This window comes from Salvelinus alpinus, chromosome 12 (assembly GCF_045679555.1).
Source record: "Salvelinus alpinus chromosome 12, SLU_Salpinus.1, whole genome shotgun sequence".
NCBI classification, from domain to species: Eukaryota; Metazoa; Chordata; class Actinopteri; order Salmoniformes; family Salmonidae; genus Salvelinus; species Salvelinus alpinus.
In genome coordinates, this window is record NC_092097.1 from 14,229,978 (window position 1) to 14,252,548 (window position 22,571).

Consider the following 22,571-nt stretch of genomic DNA (forward strand, 5'->3'; position numbering starts at 1 on the left):
AGTAACAGTCAGTATTTGGTGTGGCCACCAGCTGCATTAAGTACTGCAGTGCATCTCCTCCTCATGGACTGCACCAGATTTGCCAGTTCTTGCTGTGAGATGTTACCCCACTCTTCCACCAAGGCACCTGCAAGTCCCCGGACATTTCTGGGGGAAATGGCTCTAGCCCTCACCCTCTGATCCAAAAGGTCCCAGATGTGCTCAATGGGTTTGAGATCCGGGCTCTTCGCTGGCCACTGACATTCCTGCAATCAATGGGATTGAGATCTGGGCTCTTTTCTGGGCATGGCAGAACACTGACATTCCTGTCTTCCAGGAAATCATGCACATAACGAGCAGTATGGCTTGTGGCATTGTCATGCTGGAGGGTCATGTCAGGATGAGCCTGCAGGAACGGTACCACATGAGGGAGGAGGATGTCTTCACTGTAACGCACAGCCTTGAGATTGCCCGCAATGACAACAAGCTCAGTCCGATGATGCTGTGACACACCGCCCCAGACCATGATGGACCCTCCAACTCCAAATCAATCCCGCTCCAGAGTACAGGCCTCAACGTAATGCTCATTCCTTCAACGATAAACGCAAATCCGACCATCACCCCTGGTGAGACAAAACCGTGACTCGTCAGTGAAGAGCACCTTTTGCGAGTCCTGTCTGGTCCAGTGACGGTGGGCTTGTGCCCATAGGCGACGTTGTTGCCAGTGATATCTGGTGAGGACCTGCCTTACAACAGGCCTACAAGCCCTCAGTCCAGCCTCTCTCAGCCTATTGCGGACAGTCTGAGCACTGATGGAGGGATTGTGCGTTCCTGGTTTAACTCGGCAGTTGTTGTTGCCATCCTGTACCTGTCCCGCCGGTGTGATGTTCGGATGTACCGATCCTGTGCAGGTGTTGTTACACGTGGTCTGCCACTGCGAGGACGATCAGCTGTCCATCCTGTCTCCCTGTAGTGCTGTCTTCGGCGTCTCACAGTACAGACATTGCAATTTATTGCCCTGGCCATATGCCTTCTTGCAGCATGCCTAAGGCACATTCACGCATATGAGCAGGGACCCTGGGCATCTTTCTTTTGGTGTTTTTCAGAGTCAGTAGAAAGGCCTCTTTAGTATCCTAAGTTTTCATAACTGTGACCTTAATTGCCTACCGTCTGTAAGCTGTTAGTGTCTTAACAACCGTTCCACAGGTGCATATTCACTAAGTGAGCTCATCCTTCTAGAAACTGTCATCATTGGCCAGTGGAATGAGAACTTCCATAAACATGGCTAACTCGATGTTATCGCTTTTTGAAGTAGCAACATATGAGGGGCATTATCTTGTGAATTTATAAGCAAAGCCCTGCTCTAGACCTTACATGTCATGAACAAAAATGTGATTCCGCATTCTATAGGTTCTCCACATCAAGGCATGCTACCTACCAGTAAACTGCTTCAATCAATTCATTGTGCGCCTGAGAAAATAGGCACCCCATTTTGCAGGCAGCTGGTCACTCACACACTCACTGCACGGCTGCTTGACAGTTCCCTTCAGTTTGTTCCACCTGTCTAGCTAGCTAAAGAAATAACTAAACTTTAGTTAGTGAGAATATACAAAAAACTTAAAGACCGCTAGGTATAGGCCTACTGTTGTTGTTTTTGAAGTCTGATGACCCACAAGTGTCGAAACAAATAGGGAAAGATAAAAGCCTGACTCAGCAGGTACTATTAGTTAGCTAGCTAGCTGTACCAGTTTTAGCTGGCCAGACAGTTTTTTTTATTGCGCTTGCTGGCTCGGTAATATTATATGGAAGCCAGTCACTTAATAAAATTGGGAAAGAGTCTATTACCAAAGTACAGTTGTTCCTGGAGTGCTTAAGAACTTTTGAGGCTGTAATTTCTCCAAAATACGAAATAAACGCCTGTTAAGCAGCAGTTTGTTTACTGCCATACTAGCTCTGGGCCTGGCTTCCCGATAGCTATGGGCGAGTGTTTAAAATCAAATGTATTTATAAAGCCCTTTTTACATCAGCAGGTGTCATAAAGTGCTTAAACAGAAACCCAGGCTAAAACCCCAAAAAGCAAGCAATGCAGATGTAGAACGGTGGCTAGGAAAAACTCCCTAGAAAGGCAGGAGCTTAGGAAGGAACCTAGAGAGGAACCAGGCTCTGAGGGGTGGCCAGTCCTTTTCTGACTGTGCCGGGTGGAGACCAGGTTGACTGTGGACAGCCAGGAGTCATCAGGCCAATTAGTCCTGATGCATGGTCCTAGAGCTCAGGTCCTCCGGGAGGGCAGGGAGAGAGGGAGAATTAGAGGGAGCATACTTAAATTCACACAGGACACCAGATAAGACAGGAGAATTACACCAGATATAATAGACTGACCCTAGCCCCCCTGCACATAGACTATTGCAGCATAGATATTGGAGTTTGAGACGGGGGGGGTCGGGCGACACGGTTTCCCCGTCCAACAATACCCCTGGACAGGGCCAACCAGGCAGGATATAACCCCACCCACTTTGCCAAAGCACAGCCCCCACACCACTAGAGGGATATCAACAGACCACCAACTTATTACCCTGAGACTAGGCGGAGTATAGCCCACAAACATCTCCAACACCGCATGAACCCGAGGGGGCGCAAAACCGGACAGGAAGATCACGTCAGTGACTCAACCCATTAAATTGACGCACACCTCCTAGGGACGGCATGGAAGAGCACTAGTAAGCCAGTGACTCAGCCCCCGTAATATGGTCAGAGGCAGATAATCCCAGTGGAGTGAGGGGAGACGGCCAGACAGAGACAGCAAGGGCGGTTTGTTGCTCCAGTGCCTTGTCGTTCACCTTCGCACCCCTGGGCCAGACTACACTTAATCATAAGACCTACTGAAGAGATGAGTCTTCAGTAAAGACTTTATCCGGGTAGCCGGAGAGTAGAGCATTGCAGTAGTCTAATCTAGAAGTGACAGAAGCATGGATTAGCTTTTCTGCATCATTTTTGGACAAAATGTTTCTGATTTTTGCAATGTTACAAAGATGAGAAAAAGCTGCCCTTGAAGTATTCATGATATGTTCGTCAAAAGAGAGATCAGGGTCCAGAGTAATGCAGAGGTCCTTCAGTTTTATTTGAGACGACTGTACAACCATCAAGATTAATTGTCAGATCCAACAGCAGATCTCTTTGTTTCTTGGGACCTAGAACTAGCATCTCGGTTTTGTTTGAGTTTAAAAGTCAAAACATTTGTCGCCATCCACTTCCTTATGTCTGAAACACAGGCTTTCAGGGTAGGCAATTTTGGGGCTTCACCATGTTTCATCGAGATGTACAGCTGTGTGTTGTCTGCATAGTAGTGAAAGTTGACATTGTGCTTCCGAATGACATCACCAAGAGGTAGAATATATATATATAGTGAAAACAATAGTGGTCCTAAAACGGAACCTTGAGGAACAACAAAACATACAAATTAAATCAAATTTTACTGGTCACATACACATGGTTAGCAGATGTTATTGCGAGTGTAGCGAAATGCTTGTACAAATGATTTGTAAGAGTTTAATTCATCATTGCTGAAGTGAAAGCCATCCTCTCTTGGGGAATGCTGATTTTTACTTAGCTTTGCGACAGTATCGAAAAATAAATGTTGGATTGTTCTTATTCTCCTCAATTAGGTTGGAAAAATAGGCTGATCGAGTTGCATTGAGAGCTCTTTAATATTGTACGGTACTGACTTTCCAAGCTCTTTTCTGGTACTGTCTTTCCGTTCCAATTTTCTGGAAACTTGCTTCAGGGCTCGAGTATTTTCTGTATACCAGGGAGCTCATTTCTTGTGACAAATGTTTTTTGTTTTTAGGGGAGAGACTGCATCTAGGGTATTACGAAAGGTTAAATTTAGATCCCCAATTAGGTGGTTAACCGATTTTTATACTCTGATGTCCTTGGGTAGGTGGAGGGAGTCTGGAAGGACATCTAGGAATCTTTGGGTTGTCTGAGAATTTATAGTGCGGCTTTTGATAATCCTTGGTTAGGGTCTGATCAGACTATATGTTGCCATTGGAAACGTAATAAGATGGTGGTCCGATAGTCCAGGATTATGAGGAAAAACATTTAGATCCACAATATTTGTTACACAGGACCTTAATTAGATCTAGGGTATGACTGTGGCAATGCGTCGGTCTGGAGACATGTTGGACAAAACCAACTGAGTCGATGACCAAAACAAACTGAGCCGAAAGCCTTTTGGAGTGGGTCTGTGGACTTTTCCATGTGGATATTGAAGTCACCAAAAATGTGAATATTATCTGCCATGACTACAAGGTCCGATATAAATTCAGGGAACTCAGTGACGAATGCTGTATACGGCTCAGGAGGCCTGTAAACAGTAACTATGGATAACAATATCCCTATACTCACTACATTTGCCAGTTTTAGCCTTAGCCAGCACCCTCTTCAGATTAGCCTTTACGTCTGTAGCCCTGCCCCCTGGTAAACAGTGTTTGATCGCTGGATTATTCTTTTGAAGTCTAATATTGCGGGTAATGGAGTTGCCAATGACCAGGATTTAAAATTTGTCAGAGCTATTGGTAGGAGGCTTCGGTGGCTCAGACCAAATCGTAACGGGTGGAAGAGAGACCTTAGAAGGCTCTCGGCATCTGACTCTGACTCATTGCTTAATGGGGAGAACCTGTTTTAAAGTTTATGTTGGCTGAATTAGCGACACCAGTTGAGCATGCCAACAGCATTTCTTACCAGAAGCCTTGAAAAATTGTCCAGCTGCGGGGACTGTGCGTGGGGGAAGGGATTTATACTACTATCTGTACTTACTGGTGACAAATGCTGTTTCATTCTTTCCTACACTTAAATTGCCCTTGCCTATCGATTGCATATGAAGCTGGGCTTGCAACTCGGCTATCTTCACCATGAGGCGATAGTTCTCCTGTAGATTATGAGTACAGCGACTGAAATTAGATGGCATAGCGTTAATGTTACTATTTAACTTTTTGGCTGGTGGAGATCCTGTAGAAACATGTCCAGATAAAGCATCCGGGGTGGAAAAAGTTGTAAAAAAAGTATCAAGTTCAGCGAGGAAAAAAGTTAAACGTTGGTAAATGGGTTAAATGCATAATTTTAATTAAACGGTTATTAAAAGTTAAAAAAAATAAGTTTGGCAGGTAGCAACAAGCAGCACGGAGGCAACGCAGAGATGTGATGTCACAGTTAATTTTAAAGATGCATCGTTCTTATAATGGCCAAACAACTCACATCACATAGGGAGAACTTTCAATAAGTGAGTTGTTGGAGCATGTGTTGATACTGATAGGATCGAAAGACATGCAGCGCTGATCTCGGATCAGCTTTCTTCATTCAAATCTTGAACTGAACTTAACCTTAACATTATAATTATAATTATTCTACAATACTGGTGACGGATCAGCTCTTAGAAATATATTATTGCCTATTTGGCTGGCTGCAAACCTTGCTGCTTATTCTAATGCTTACTGTCACGGTCGTCATAATGAGGAGACCAAGGCGCAGCGTGGTAAGCGAACATAACTCTTTAATAAAAGAGAGAACACTGAACTAAACAAAACAACAAAACGAACCGTGAAGCAATATGGCTAGTGCAGAACAGGCAACTAAACATAGAATAACAACCCACAAAATACCCAAGGAATATGGCTACCTAAATATGGTCCCCAATCAGAGACAACGATAAACAGCTGCCTCTGATTGAGAACCAATCTAGGCAACCATAGACATATAAACACCTAGACTAGAAAAACCCCTAGACATACAAAACCCCCTAGACAATACAAAAACTAAACAAACCACCCATGTCACACCCTGACCTAACCAAATAATAAAGAAAACAAAGATAACTGTATATAGGCCTATGTAGCCTATACTGTATTTATATTTTATTTGCAGTCATCTCAGTTTTCATTCATCTTTTTATTCTTTGCTTGTTTGTAACCATTTCAAAGACTGTTTGGAGATTTAGTGGTGCTGCTATGAAGGTTCTAAAAATTAATTTAGCCCTAAAATGATTTTGGGAAACTGGGCCCAGAACAAAAATGCAGCCGACATTGAATGCATGAAGTGAATACTGTGCTGGTAGTGAACTACTTTGTTAAAGGCAATGTCAGAAGTTCCTTCTGGAACTGAAGTTCTAGTGTATTGTGGGCATCTATTGCAAATTTCAAGGTTCCAGAGTTATTGGGATTCCATTGAAATGACTCTGAGATTGGTCAGTAATAGATATGGATGTAGAACAATGGAGCTCTCGTGTGGTTCTGAAAGTCCTATCAGTCATGGCTACAGTTCCCCCTGCACAGTGAGAGGATAGCGTTCTCTCGCAGTGAGAGAAGGCTTTGCATTTGAAGTATAGCAGAGTCTATTGAGGGCAATTCAAGAGATGACCTCAAGTGATGACATGACCAAGTGCTATGGCATCAGCATGTTTCAACCTTATTTGCCTAAGTTTCCTCATGGGGCTTCAAGGTTGGTTTGGGATGGAGCAGTGTACTCGTCTTCACCCCACCTCTCCAGCCTCTCACAGGCCTCATCACTCCTCCAGGTAGCCACAGCAACAGGACTGAGACTCCATGCAAGACTCCGTGTGCCTGAGCACTGAACAGAGGGAAAGTGTACCTGGCTAAATCCTAAGATCCCGTTGAGTATTAATAGCCCTGTTAAGCTATTTAAAAGGACTGGTTTCCATGGAGCTTTAACCCAGCGTTTTAAACCTCACTTCTTCCTCTCTGATGTGGGATTGGTACATTGCAACAGTAATTGCTTTGGTGACATGTCTGACACTTAGGTGTGTTTCTCTAGGAAATCTTACTCCCTGCTAGGACAACTCATTCCTGTCAGTGATAGACTGTCTCTGACTGTATTCATACACTTCTCACAGAGCTGTGATAACATGGACGAAAGGAGAAGGCGATGGTATTTGAAGAATGTCACCTGTTGACCCTTTTATCATTGGATCATCACAGTCTGGCCGAGTATGCTGTATTTAACGTGACTGTGACAATTCTGTACTAAGTATTATATATAGTAGTACATTATTATATTATTTAGTACAGTGGGCCTGCTGTATAAACTTCCATTTATTTGATCTAAAGCAGCATTGTTTTAAGCATTTCAATGGCCTGTTTTATGTTGATTCCTGTCTGTTCCTCAATATTTGCACTGTGGGTTGTGTCATACTGTACCCTGCCATTTCCTGCACAGTTTGCCAACTGTTGTTAAAAAAAGAAAAGACACAACCCTTCCTTCGTACTGTGTATCATTTGCTTACACCCCTCCCAATTCTGTCCTCCTATCCTAATTCCCCTAACATGGTCTTCTTCACTCCATAAACCCACTTCCTCTCCCTCGCTCATTTACCTATCCCTCTCTCCTATTGTCCCTGGCTCTCTTTTCTTCACCTCCTCCTGTGCTTATCCATCTCGCTCTTCCCTCTCCCCCACCATGCATCCCATGACAGCTAATCCCTGTACTGTGGCGTTCGTTGGACGAGTTTTGTGGTGGCGCTTGGTGCTCACTGGAACGGCAGTTTTTTACACCTGTCACAGATAATCAGGTCCCCCATTGTGCCTTGCCGGTAGCCAGCCTCGGGGACTGGAGGAGGATCTAGGGTTTTCTGTCAGGTCTCACCATCATCCTGTTGTATTGATTTAGAGATATTCATGTTCTTGTTATACTGACAGCCAATTACTCCTCCATGCCCTTTTGGTAAATATTCCCACCACTTTATTCATCATGCACTCAATGTTATGGATTTGATGATAAATCAGCACATCTTTTCTCTGACTCTCCTTCTCTGTTCTTCTTTCCAGACTGCCTTTTCAAGCTGTGCCCCATGAACAGGTACTCTGCACAGAAACAGTTCTGGAAGGCAGCAAAACCAGGGGGAAACAGCACGACTGACACAGTACTACTGAACAAGCTCCACGTGAGTACCCTCATCCCAATGGTTTCTATTCATTGTTCTCTAACTCGACTGCTTCCCATTCTGCTTTCTGGTTCTAATCTGCATGCGTTGCCGTGTTGTTGAGGTCAAGAAAATCATTACAAGTGAGACACTCCACTTTTATTACACGCCATAAAGCCCGATCGGTATTTCATAAAGTACTGCATCTTATTCTTAATGTGTTTTTGGAGCACTAAATCTAAAGGCATGGACAGACCGGTAGGATTGTCGAGCGTCTCCGGCCCAAGAGTACTTCACACCTCTGAACAGAGTACTGGCCGTAATTTTCATACCAAGTGCAAACCGATTCTACATGTAGAAACAAGTGAAAATGATGGCAATCACCAACGGTGGGTGGTCCCATTTAAACACACCGCGTAGACAGCAAGCGAATGAATAGCGAACAACCGGCCCCGAACTGTGCAGACCGACAATCGGTCTGTTGAGTTTTCTCTTTCGTTTGTGGCTATTGTATTGTCTGACATAATATTTTATCCCTATGTTTCAGCATGCTGCTGATCTGGAGAAGAAACAGAATGAATCTGAGAACCGAAAGCTGCTAGGAACTGTAATCCAATACGGAAATGTAATTCAGGTATGACCAGGAAGAGTAAGGGTAACGTGGTAACAATGAGATTGAGTTTGGTATAGCCATACCATGACAGTGTCATTAAGGTTAGTGAAGAGCCTGGAGCAGAAAGGCAATACAGCTCCTCCATTAATGCAGACAATTATCATCCAGGCCTTATCATCCTCTGCATATTTGACCAGTGAAAGTTTACCACACAGAAGTGAGATTATCATGTCACAGGGAAACCGGTCTAATGGACCACTAGAAGTAGATGTGCTCTATAGTAGGGGAGAGTGGGTTAAGTTGAGGTCCCTTGTTTCTAGGAAACCATACAGAAAACCAATAATTTGACCAAATATTTAGGAAGAGGTCATCATTTTGTGGAGTCTGTGAAGGAAGAAACCACATGGAAAGCAAGTTTGGTCCCAAAAATGTATTTTCACCAAGTCAAATGAATGTATTGTGTTAGAGGTTTAATGATGCTTGTATCTAAACCAAAGTAGATATTTATTTATATTTATCTATTGATCAGTTGGGGTCTCTATAAGCTTCAATATGAGTTCCTAAACCGAGCATGAAAGTGTATCCTTGTAGCTGTGGGGGCTAATATAGTCAAAATGTTTGCCTTGGGGTAAGTTGAGCCAATGGAAGTTCAGCAAATTGAAGTGTTTTCTTCCCAGGTGTAATGCAAGGCATTATAGCTGGGATATGAGGTAAGAACAGGGCCTGGAATATGTTAAAAGTTAGGTGTTAAGCCTGTGTTAAAAGATGCTTAAAATGATTAATTTACAAAAAAGTCCTATACTACTTGTCCTATACTACTTGTGTTGAAAACTGTAATGTTCACATGAATTCAGATTTTTTGTGGGGGGGATACACAACATCCTGAAATATATGTAGATATCTTTGTTAGAAAGAATAAACATTTTTCCTTGAAGGAGTGACGCTGAATGTAAAAATGTAAAACTTACCCAACTCTCCCCTATGTCAGTTGGTGTCAAGTGACAGACCCATTGTATTAGCGATATCTATCATCTAAAAAGGCAAAACACCTGCATATATTTTAGGACAGCTATCTCCTGAAAAATGGTGCTCATGCTTTCAGAACTGTATTTGAGGAAGTTGTACAGTAGGCCAATGGGGTTTATGTGTTTTAGGGGTGTGATGACAGGAAAGGTATTGAGGGCAGTAGGGTACAGCTGTGCTCCTCTGCCAGTGTTTAATATTTAACACAGTCTTACTACACTAGTAAGTGGGTAGCTACAACACTTGAGAGAATGCATTGTAAACGCATATATCTGTAATTGTCTGAGACATTTTGAACTACTCGTTTTTTCAGTCCCTGCTTTCTCCCTCAAAACAAACAACCACAACCAGAAAGGTTGGTTAAGGTCTAGTCTCACAGTACCAATCAAATGTATTTATAAAGCCCTTTTTACATCAGCCGATGTCACAAAGTGCTATACAGAAACCCAGCCTAAAACCCCAAACAGCAAGCAATGCAAATGTAGAATACCTGTTTGAGGCGGCGAGGCTGGTTGAGGTCAATAGTGTAAACATGCCTGATTTATGTCTTAGTTGAAATTATGGAGCAAAGAAGGTCATGAGAAATAAACTCAGCAAAAAAAGAAACGTCCTCTCACTGTCAACTGCATTTACTTTCAGCAAACTTAACATGTGTAAATATTTGTATGAACATAACAAGATTCAACAACTGAGACATAAATTTAACAAGTTCCACAGACATGTGACTAACAGAAATTGAAAAATGTGTCCCTGAAAAAAGGGGGGGTCAAAATCAAAAGTAACAGTCAGTATTTGGTGTGGCCACCAGCTGCATTTAGTACTGCAGTGCATCTCCTCCTCATGGTCTGCACCAGATTTTCCAGTTCTTGCTGTGAGATGTTACCCCGCTCTTCCACCAAGGCATCTGCAAGTTCCCGGACATTTCTAGGGGGAATGGCCCTAGCCCTCACCCTCCGATCCAACAGGTCCCAGACGTGCTCAATGGGATTCGCTGGCCATAGCAGAACACTGACATTCGTGTCTTGCAGGAAATCACACACAGAATGAGCAGATGGCTGGTGACATTGTCATGCTGGAGGGTCATGTCAGGATGAGCTTGCAGGAAGGGTACCTCATGAGGGAGGAGGAATTCTTCCCTGTAACGCACAGCGTTGAGATTGCCTGCAATGACAACAAGCTCAGTCCGATGATGCTGTGACACACCGCCCCAGACCATGACGGATCCTCCACCTCCAAATCGATCCCGCTCCAGAGTACAGGCCTCGGTGTAGCGCTCATTCCTTCGACGATAAACGTGAATCCAACCATCACCCCTGGTGAGTCAAAACCGCGACTCGTCAGTGAAGAGCACTTTTTGCCAGTCCTGTCTGGTCCAGCGACGGTGGGTTTGTGCCCATAGGCGACGTTGTTGCCGGTGATGTCTGGTGAGGACCTGCCTTACAACAGGCATACAAGCCTTCAGTCCAGCCTCTCTCAGCCTATTGCGGACAGTCTGAGCACTGATAGATGGACTGTGCGTTCCTGGTGTAACTCGGCAGTTGTTGTTGCCATCCTGTATCTGTCCCGCAGGTGTGATGTTCAGATATACCGATCCTGTGCAGGTGTTGTTACACGTAGTCTGCCACTGCGAGGATGATCAGCTGTCCGTCCTGTCTCCCTGTAGCGCTGTCTTAGGAGTCTCACAGTACGGACATTGCAATTTATTGCCCTGGCCACATCTACAGTCCTCATGTCTCCTTGCAGCATGCCTAAGGCACGTTCATGCAGATGAGCAGGGACCCTGGGCATCTTTATTTTGGTGTTTTTCAGAGTCAGTAGAAAGGCCTCTTTAGTGTCCTAAGTTTTCATAACTGTGACCTTAATTGCCTAAGCTGTTAGTGTCTTAATGACCATTCCACAGGTTCATGTTCATTAATTGTTTAGGGTTCATTGAACAAGCATGGGAAACAGTGTTTAAACCTTTACAATGAAGATCTGTGAAGTTATTTGGATTTTTATGAATTATCTTTGAAAGATAGGGTCCTGAAAAAGGGACACTTTTTTTGCCGATTTTATATCTGAACAAGTGCCTTGGATTATTCTTATATATATTAATAATAATAATCCAGGGGGAGAAAAGGGGCCATTCCTTTGGGGATTTCTAGGAATGGCCACTGTGCCATTATTTGATATCTAACTCCAAATCTCCTTGTAGATATACTCCATGATAGACTCAGACTGTGACATGCATCTGTACACTTATTATGTTTACATGCACGTATGAGTTTATAACTGTGTCTGTTGTTTGCCACTGTTTCAGCTGTTGCACTTGAAAAGCAATAAGTACCTGACAGTGAATAAGCGACTCCCTGCCCTGTTGGAGAAGAATGCAATGAGGGTGACGCTGGACTCTGCAGGCAACGAGGGCTCCTGGTTTTACATTCAGCCCTTCTACAAACTGCGCTCCCTGGGAGACAGTGTGAGTGTCTAGCCCAGGGTTGGCTGTAGTGTGAGTCAAAGGTCAGATAGGAGGTCTTGTCATGTCTCTCTATAGAACAATGGTAAAGCCCAGACAACAGCCTTTCCTCTCAAGAGCAAGACGTGATGCTCATTGATTGTTCTGATTCATAGCTATCGGTATTGTTCTCTTCAGGTTTCAATTTCTTAATTGGTGGATATGCCTAGCATTTTAACATTTAACCATTCAGGCTAGCTGGTCAAAGTTGTATTGTCAGTAGGCATCTAGATAAAGAGTGATTAAGAGCTTAACATGTAAAGATCTCACTGAAAGTTCACATGATGAGTCTGGCACACAAGATTCTTAAAGCTCCTGGCGTCAGTGGCCACAGCAAAAATCATTACCACAGGGATCTCTCGGACAGCACTCCTCTATTAACGCTTGATGCCGCTTAAGCTTACCTGCTTTATAAATAGAATCAGGGGTGTATAGAATTGACAAGTTGTACAAATACATGAATATATCATTACCTATTTTGACATTGTGATGGCTTCAGGGTGTGTACTAGTTCAATTGCAAGTAGGCTACCGTAGGTAAGTTCATTAGCTTTAGCCATTAGGGTATTTCTGGCTGAATGATTCCTGTGCTGATGAGATGGTCCAGTGTGGCCACCTAGTGCTTGGTAGCCAACATGGTCTGATGTGAACAAGTCAACCAATGTGTTATCATTATTTGCCTGGTGTTACATAGCACCAAGCACTAGTTATATACATTAAGAGGATAGTGGATGTTGACAGGAATGAATCATGCGGTGGTAGTTCTCAGACCTGTGCGGCAGGACATCCCGTGGGGCAGCAGGATTTCACCTGGCTGTTATAAGACCACAGCTGTTCTCTTTCATTGTGCAATCAACTGTTGCCAGAAGTGGAGAGCTTCTGGTTATCTTGAAGGGCACCTTTCCTCTGCTCTAAACTAATCTGACCCCTCCCTGTGTGCGTGTGCCTGAGCTGCCATGTGAAGCAGCTCTGCTGGGGCCTCTGTAGATCAGCACACTCTGGAGAACACTGATGTATGTACAAATGCTATCAGTGGTTTTCTACATGATCATATATATGATAATGATGGCAGTTACATGCACACAATAAAGTGATTATTGTGGATGCATATTTAATATAATGGTTCGATTAAAACGTTTACATGCTTTGTAAGAAGCATGGATGCATCTGAAATCCATCTACCTGAAGGCACTCTGAAAATGCAGGAAATCGGCAATCAATATTAACGTTCTACCACAGGGAACATGTTATTTTGGGGAAGCATATTTGATTCTGAGTTGGGACATATAAAGTTTTTAAGTGAATACTACTACCTCTAAGATGCATACATTCAGTTGTTCTGAACTCACTTCACTCGCCCAAAAGGAGGCGGCTCTCGGCTGGTGCGAGCACCTGCGCAGCTAAAATACACCGCTGGAATGCAGATTTTTAAGGTGTTTACATGTCCTAATAATTTCGAAATAATGCTCAGAAAAGCAGCGTATGCTTACTTAGATTTTGACCTCACGACAATTAGGATAAGCAGAGTAAGGTGTTTATATGACTATTGCAAAATCAGCCTACTGCCATAATCAGTTTAATATTGAATTATTAGTGTTAGTTGTGTCTCTGTGTCCATGTCTCTGTGTGTACATGTGTGAGCGTGTGTGGCCGTGATATTCTGTGTAGTTGATTATACTGTGTGTGTATAATAATACTAATGATTGCTCCCCGGTCTGTCTAGGTGGTGATTGGAGACAAGGTGGTCCTTAACCCTGTGAACGCTGGACAGCCCCTTCACGCCAGCAGCCATCAGCTGGTGGACAACCCAGGATGCAATGAGGTAGAGTACATGTTTCATCTTGTGGAACAGAATCCATATTGGGAAAGTCTCTATTGTTTTATTAACCAAGGTGTCCCTGAACATTTCACTTCCTTGAGTAGTGCAGGTTTTAACTATGCTGAGAACTGTGCTTTGTTATTGTTCATTCTGTCCTCTCAAAGATGAGGAAATGCATTCATTAGTTCCTGTTTTATTTTTGTTGCGTACTAATCATCCTTGCTATATGTGAAGAATGGAGTGTAAAACGGCCATATTGTCTTGAATTAATGAAGTGATGGTTGTTTATGCTAGTCCATACACCATTCTTAAAGCTCAACAGCCATAAATGAAAAATGACAGTGTACGAAACATTAGGAACACCTTCCTAATATTGAGTTGCACCCCCTTTTGCCCTCAGAACAGCCTCAATGCGTCAGGGCGTGGACTCTACAAGGTGTCAAAAGCGTTCCACAGGGATGCTGGCCCATGTTGACTAATGCTTCCCACAGTTATGTCAAGTTGGCTGGATGTCCTTTGGGTGGTGGGCCATTCTTCATACACACGGGAAACTGTTGAGCTTGAAAAACCCAGCAGCGTTACAGTTCTTGACGCACTCAAACCGGTGCCCCTGGCACCTACAACCATACTCAAAGGCACTTAAATCTTTTGTCTTGCCCATTCACCCGCTGAATGGCACACATACACAATCCATGTCCAAGGCTTAAAAATCCTTCTTTAACCTGTCTTCTCCCCGTCATCTACACTGATGGAAGTAGATTTAACAAGTGACATCAATAAGGGATCATAGCTTTCACCTGGCTTCACCTGGTTAATCTGTTATGGAAAGAGCAGTTGTTCCCAATGTTTTGTACACACAGTGCATAATTACTGAGCTCCATTCCTGCAAGCCTGTACAAACCCACATGCACAAAAAGGCGCAGGCTCATTTGTTTTGATGTCACTTTTTTAAGACAAACTTGATGATGTGAATTAAAGTCTATCCCAACCGTATAACTGAGAATTAAACCAAGTCTTTCCTGACACAACTCACACATGCTTTTCATTTTGTTTTTCAGGTGAACTCTGTAAACTGCAACACAAGTTGGAAAGTAGTTTTGTTCATGAAATGGAGTGACAACAAGGAGACTATTCTTAAAGGGGTAGGTACTCTGATTAGTTGATTGAAATGTATTGGACACAATAACACAAACAGGGTAGATGGCTCTCCTGCCCTCATTTTCCTGACTGGTGTCTGTGTTTGTGTTGCCAGGGTGACGTTGTTCGGCTGTTCCATGCAGAGCAGGAGAAGTTCCTGACATGTGACGACTTCAAGAAGAAGGAGTACGTCTTTCTCAGGACTACAGGACGCCAGTCCGCCACCTCCGCCACTAGCAGCAAGGCATTGTGGGAAGTGGAGGTGAGCATAGGACAATGAGATATTAGATACATGGTGTAATTCATGGTACACGATCACATATGACACTGATATTTAAGGATATGTTTACACGATAACTTTGCATTGCCATGACATTCTGTAGGTTGTTCCAAAGCTACTTACCGTGAATAAGTCCTGGGGCCTAATTTATCAATTTTGCGGTGAAACTATTCTAAAATGCTACTTACAAACAGAATTTAGAATGTCCGTTTGCAAAGAAAGTGTGATTTATCAAACCATCACACGGGCATCATACACACACTGGTAGGAGATCTCCAATGATATATACCAATATTGTTCTCAGCCTCAGTGCTCGTGCACTACCTTGGCTATTTGCATATGGTCAAAATCATCCCTTTAAAGCCTGTGGGAAATATACACCGCTGTACCATGATATACAATGGTGCAACAAAAAAAGCTAAGAATCATATAACTTTTCCGAGACTGAAATAAAGGTGTTGGTGTCAGAGGTTGAGTACAACCAAAAGGTTTTATTTGTCTCGCTCAGTTGTGGCTTGACCAGTAAACATTTGAACAAACAGTAGCTACAAAGAGAGGGCCATTAGGATAATTCAAGTTGCTTTAGCAATGGCAAATATACTTCAAATGAGTAGGCAACACTCACCAATAAGCCACCCATCCTCAACAGCTCTCTCCTGTAGGCGTAGAGGCCAACATTGCTGTTGTGTAGACTGAATGAGCCGTGCGTTGCACCTGGCCACCTTGACACCACATTCAGCAGCGTCTTTTGTGCGTCACATAACCTATCACCTGCACATTAATTGAGTTGTAGACTTTTCCATAGTTTAACTCGTTTTGGGATGGGGCTTTTATCGCTCCGTTGGTATTTGGGAACCCATAAATTGCAAAGAAACCCCTCTTGACCGCAAACTGTTGTGTGATGGTGTGTGCCTGTGGCCAAAAACCAGAGGGTCTTTGCAAAAAATGATATCTGATATGCCAATCTGTACTTTCTGTAAAAAGGTCCCACCTGTCACAAAAAACGTGCTCTCTGCGAAATGCAGCGTGTCTCAAACAGAGCAAGATCAGCTTTCTCGCATTCAATTTCCCATTAACTTCAACAATGGTTTCACTTTCACACTTGCCTTTTGATTTAATAATTACTGTACTTTATATGGATTATTATCATAACAAAATACACTGATGTGGTCAAATTACACTACATGACCAAGAGTATGTGGACAACTGCTTGTTGAACATCTCATTCCAAAATCATGGGCATATTTGGAGTTGGTCCCCCCTTTGCTGCTATAACAGCCGCCACTCTTCTGGGAAGGCTTTCCACTACATGTTGGAACATTGCTGCGGGGACATGGTTCCATTTAGGCACGAGCAATAGTGAGGTCAGGCACTGATGTTGGGCGATGAGGCCTGTTGGGGTTGAGGTTAGGGCTCTGTGCAGGCCAGTCAAGTTCTTCCACACCAATCTTGACAAACAATTTCTATATGGACCTCGCTTTGTGCACAGGGGCATTGTCATGCTGAAACTTGAAAGGGCCTTCCCCAAACTGTTGTCACAAAGTTGTAAGCACTGAATCGTCTAGAATTTCATTGTATACTGTAGCGTTAAGATTTCCCTTCACTGGAACTTAGGGTCCTAGCCCGAACCATGAAAAACAGCCCCAGACCAATATTCCTCATCCACCAAACTTTACAGTTGGCACTATGCATTTGGGCAGGTAGCGTTCCCCTGGCATCCACCAAACCCAGATTAATCCGTTGGACTGCCAGATGGTGAAGCAGATTCATCACTCCAGAGAACGCGTTTCCACTGCTGCAGAGTCCAATGGCGGTGAGCTTTACACCACTCCAGCCGATGCTTGTGTGCGGCTGCTCGGCCATGGAAACTCATTTCATGAAGCTCCCGACGAACAGTTATTATGCTGACGTGGCTTCCAGAGACAGTTTGAAACTCGGTAGTGAGTGTTGCAACCAAGGACAGACAGTTTTTACGACCTTCAGCACCCGGCGGTCCCATTCTTTGAGCTTGCGTGGCCTACCACTTTGCGGCTGAGCCGTTGTTGCTCCTAGACGTTTCCACAATAACATCACTTACGTTGTCCGTGGCAGCTCTAGCCACAACGCAGCTCTAGCGAAATTTGACGAACTGACTTGATGGAAAAGTGACGTCCTTTGACGGTGCCACGTTGAAAGTCACTGAGCTCTTCAATAAGGCCATTCTATTGCCAATATTTGTCTATGGAGATTGCATGGCTGTGAGCTCAATTTTATATAGTTGTCAGCAACGGTTGTGGCTGAAATAGGCAAATCCACTAATTTGAGGGGGTGTCCACATGCTTTGTATATGTATGTATATGATATAGCCTGTTAAGATACTATGTTGCATGAATTCACAATGGAAATACAATGAAATCGAAGAATGATTGAATTCACACATTTTCAATATATGTTTTCCCCATTCTCTAGGTTACTCTTGACAAGCAGTTCCCTCATTCCCCCACTTGGCACTGTCCATACACATGGTCATGGTTGTGTGTACATTTACATACACTCTCAAGCAAGCGTTCCCATTTTTAAATTTACATTTACATTTACATTTAAGTCATTTAGCAGACGCTCTTATCCAGAGCGACTTACAAATTGGTGCATTCACCTTATGATATCCAGTGGAACAACCACTTTACAATAGTGCATCTAACTCTTTTAAGGGGGGGGGGGGGGTTAGAAGGATTACTTTATCCTATCCTAGGTATTCCTTAAAGAGGTGGGGTTTCAGGTGTCTCCGGAAGGTGGTGATTGACTCCGCTGACCTGGCGTCGTGAGGGAGTTTGTTCCACCATTGGGGTGCCAGAGCAGCGAACAGTTTTGACTGGGCTGAGCGGGAACTGTACTTCCTCAGAGGTAGGGAGGCGAGCAGGCCAGAGGTGGATGAACGCAGTGCCCTTGTTTGGGTGTAGGGCCTGATCAGAGCCTGAAGGTACGGAGGTGCCGTTCCCCTCACAGCTCCGTAGGCAAGCACCATGGTCTTGTAGCGGATGCGAGCTTCAACTGGAAGCCAGTGGAGAGAGCGGAGGAGCGGGGTGACGTGAGAGAACTTGGGAAAGTTGAACACCAGACGGGCTGCGGCGTTCTGGATGAGTTGTAGGGGTTTAATGGCACAGGCAGGGAGCCCAGCCAACAGCGAGTTGCAGTAATCCAGACGGGAGATGACAAGTGCCTGGATTAGGACCTGCGCCGCTTCCTGCGTGAGGCAGGGTCGTACTCTGCGAATGTTGTAGAGCATGAACCTACAGGAACGGGTCACCGCCTTGATGTTAGTTGAGAACGACAGGGTGTTGTCCAGGATCACGCCAAGGTTCTTAGCACTCTGGGAGGAGGACACAATGGAGTTGTCAACCGTGATGGCGAGATCATGGAACGGGCAGTCCTTCCCCGGGAGGAAGAGCAGCTCCGTCTTGCCGAGGTTCAGCTTGAGGTGGTGATCCGTCATCCACACTGATATGTCTGCCAGACATGCAGAGATGCGATTCACCACCTGGTTATCAGAGGGGGGAAAGGAGAAGATTAATTGTGTGTCGTCTGCATAGCAATGATAGGAGAGACCATGTGAGGATATGACAGAGCCAAGTGACTTGGTGTATAGCGAGAATAGGAGAGGGCCTAGAACAGAGCCCTGGGGGACACCAGTGGTGAGAGCACGTGGTGCGGAGACAGATTCTCGCCACGCCACCTGGTAGGAGCGACCTGTCAGGTAGGACGCAATCCAAGCGTGGACCTTGCCGGAGATGCCCAGCTCGGAGAGGGTGGAGAGGAGGATCTGATGGTTCACAGTATCAAAGGCAGCCGATAGGTCTAGAAGGATGAGAGCAGAGGAGAGAGAGTTAGCTTTAGCAGTGCGGAGCGCCTCCGTGACACAGAGAAGAGCAGTCTCAGTTGAATGACTAGTCTTGAAACCTGACTGATTTGGATCAAGAAGGTCATTCTGAGAGAGATAGCAGGAGAGCTGGCCAAGGACGGCACGTTCAAGAGTTTTGGAGAGAAAAGAAAGAAGGGATACTGGTCTGTAGTTATTGACATCGGAGGGATCGAGTGTAGGTTTTTTCAGAAGGGGTGCAACTCTCGCTCTCTTGAAGACGGAAGGGACGTAGCCAGCGGTCAAGGATGAGTTGATGAGCGAGGTGAGGTAAGGGAGAAGGTCTCCGGAAATGGTCTGGAGAAGAGAGGAGGGGATAGGGTCAAGCGGGCAGGTTGTTGGGCGGCCGGCCGTCACAAGACGCGAGATTTCATCTGGAGAGAGAGGGGAGAAAGAGGTCAAAGCACAGGGTAGGGCAGTGTGAGCAGAACCAGCGGTGTCGTTTGACTTAGCAAACGAGGATCGGATGTCGTCGACCTTCTTTTCAAAATGGTTGACGAAGTCATCCGCAGAGAGGGAGGAGGGGGGAGGAGGGGGAGGAGGATTCAGGAGGGAGGAGAAGGTGGCAAAGAGCTTCCTAGGGTTAGAGGCAGATGCTTGGAATTTAGAGTGGTAGAAATTGGCTTTAGCAGCAGAGACAGAAGAGGAGAATGTAGAGAGGAGGGAGTGAAAGGATGCCAGGTCCGCAGGGAGGCGAGTTTTCCTCCAAGTCTCAAAAAAATAAATCTCACACTTTGCGTGTAAATGATCCCATGCCTGGTTTACGCACATGTTTTTGCCTACACATGGTTGATAAATGAGGCCCCTGGGATGGAGAGAACCAGGTGAAACCATGTGGGTCGTCTTGTATCTTATAAGAGGTTTTTACTCGTATGTTATCAGTCCAGACAGCTGTTTCTCATGCTGTCAGGTTTTGCATTCTTTTATCAGGTGGTCCACCATGACCCTTGTCGGGGCGGGGCTGGCTACTGGAACAGCCTGTTCCGGTTCAAACACCTTGCGACAGGATCATACCTGGCTGCTGAGGTGAGTCCTCTCACACCGACAGTAGTCTTATTACATGGTAGTCTACCAACCAACCACTTGCATGGCTCAGTTGATTAATACCTGGGAGTATAATGTGTACAATCATCTTGTAGTGCTTCAGTATGCGATCTGAAAGTCTTAACAACGGGGCTTGATTAAGTTGGACCTGATCTATTTTCTATTCACTTATAAGAGGACTATGTATTGTCTCTTGCTTCCTCACATGTTGGAGTTAAGTATCCCATTCTGGTTCTTGATATATTTTCAGGTGAACCCCGACTATAAGGAAGAATGTCCTGAGCCCAGATCCTCAGTAAGTCAACCAGAGACTACTCAATGTCTGTGTTTCATGTGTGAGCTGTGTTTGCTCTGACTTGCCTTATTTACCGCTGCTGATCTACACTTTCAACTCTGTGTTGGATCTTGTTTTTCTTTTCAGGTGGTTGATTCTGTTCCCTTTAACTTCCAGGTACTGTGTCTGTCCTGGTGTGTTTCATCCTCTGAAATACTTCATTGATGAATTGAGAGATTCTTTAACCATGATTTAATAGCGAATTCACCCTCTTGAAGAGAGTTCAACTAAATCTTGGTCTGACTTCCTTAATTCGGGTCTCTCCATACAAGCCACTGTTTGTGTGTAGTGTGTTTTGAGTAGTTCTTATGAAAACCATTTTCGATCATCATCACATTTTGAAGATTTTTCTGCATATTCTGAAAGGAGAGCGTCCACTTGTAATATAGGTTTACAAATTCAATGGCATTGGCAGTTGTAGTAGATCTCCACTGGATGTCATCATACCATATTCTCTGTGTATGGTACTGGAGCTCCGCCATAGATGGCAGTAGAACACCATCTATTACTCTGTGTGGAGTGTGTCTATGGAGGGAATATGCCAAAGAAACATGATCTTCTGTGGTAGAATCCAGGGTCTGTCTGTCTTTCCATAGTTTGATTCTGTTTCCTTCTTATTGAATTGCATTCATAAAAACTCACTTATTATATAAGCCCTTAGCCTAGATTAGTGGTTCCCAAACTTTTTCACTCGGGGGGGCCCTCCTTCCATCATTGGGGAACATTCCGCAAATGTTTTTATTTATAGATTTATATATCATATAAATCTAAATGCATTCTGAATTGAATTAGCCTTTAGATCAGTCAACTTGACAGGATGCGTCAACAACACATTAGCTCTTCTAAAATTGGAAAAGGTCTCTGAGTTGGCGTAACTCCCATCTCAACGTAACTTCTTGCTCAGTCCTCATCTGAGTGGTACTGATGAGTACAGCTAATACAAGGAGAGATGTGTTGGTTTGTGTATTTGTCTTGGGGGATGGAGGAAAAGAGGGAGTTAGGTTAGTCAATTATCCCAATATCAGAATAATGATTAACTTGCCTTACTGTACTGTAAAGCTGGAAATTAGAAAATCTCTGACTGCAGTAACCCGAACAATGTTGCAATGCTTTAACTTCTTAATGTGATCCATTGATATAGCACTGATTTTAAGTTATTGTTGCCATGCATAAGTCTTAACTAGAAACAGATTAGAGGAAACATATCTTCATTCCTCATCTGTGTTACACACAGTCACAGTAATATTGAAATGATGAACTGGACTGCTGTGTTGGGACTTCAATATGAACTAACAGTGTCCTCTTTATACTGTACCTCCAGTTGGACTCGGACCATGAGGCCCTGAGAGCGCGTTTGCGAACCCCCCAGGAAAGGGTCATGTACCAACTGGTGTCTGTTCCTGATGGCATGGACATCTCCTCTATCTTTGAGCTGGACCCTACCACCCTGAGAGGTGGGGACTCCCTAGTGCCCAGGTACACAGTCAAATATCACACCTCTCCACACATGCTATACCTGCTATTTTTAACATTTTACCTTTATTTAACTAGGCAAGTCAGTTAAGAACAAATTCTTATTTTCAATGATGGCCTAAGAACAGTGCCCTTTTCAGGGGCAGAACATCAGATTTTTACCTTGTCAGCTCGGGGATTCGATTGTACAACCTTTCGGTTACTAGTACAACGCTCTAACCACTAGCCTACCTGCCGCTATGATCTGTCTTTCATCACATCTTCAAACAACCTGGTCTAAATAGCACAGGCGACGCTTGATGCAAATCTATCTGGTGCCCTCTTTATCCCAACGTTATCCCCACGTGAACCTGTACCGTCAGGTTATTAGGGAGTCCAGGGTTACTAGGAGTCAGGGGAAGTAGTGGGCAGGACTTTATTTCCTCCTGTAGCGGCCGTGTTACAGGCTGCTGCTGCTGCTGACAGTCACGTGTTGACTGGATGGGGCACCCACCCGTGACGCATTTTCATAGAGATGGGGAAGGGACCTCAGGGGTGTCTAATCATGCAGC

At 44.3% G+C, this 22,571-nt stretch overlaps 1 protein-coding gene across 10 annotated transcripts in view; it reads left to right on the forward strand.

The window, feature by feature from the left end:
* LOC139535577 (inositol 1,4,5-trisphosphate-gated calcium channel ITPR1-like) overlaps window positions 1-22,571 on the forward strand; it is a 141,890-nt gene that overhangs the window by 23,665 nt on the left and 95,654 nt on the right. For 7 of the 10 annotated variants that reach the window (XM_071335118.1, XM_071335123.1, XM_071335124.1 and 4 more), the window contains exons 4-13: window positions 7,815-7,930; window positions 8,457-8,543; window positions 11,845-12,003; window positions 13,762-13,860; window positions 14,916-14,999; window positions 15,110-15,256; window positions 20,100-20,195; window positions 20,464-20,508; window positions 20,635-20,664; window positions 21,869-22,023. In XM_071335118.1, coding sequence (XP_071191219.1) covers window positions 7,815-7,930; window positions 8,457-8,543; window positions 11,845-12,003; window positions 13,762-13,860; window positions 14,916-14,999; window positions 15,110-15,256; window positions 20,100-20,195; window positions 20,464-20,508; window positions 20,635-20,664; window positions 21,869-22,023 — 1,018 coding nt within the window. The remainder of the gene's footprint in view (window positions 1-7,814; window positions 7,931-8,456; window positions 8,544-11,844; window positions 12,004-13,761; window positions 13,861-14,915; window positions 15,000-15,109; window positions 15,257-20,099; window positions 20,196-20,463; window positions 20,509-20,634; window positions 20,665-21,868; window positions 22,024-22,571) is intronic. The other 3 variants (XM_071335121.1, XM_071335127.1, XM_071335128.1) reach the window with 1 other exon arrangement.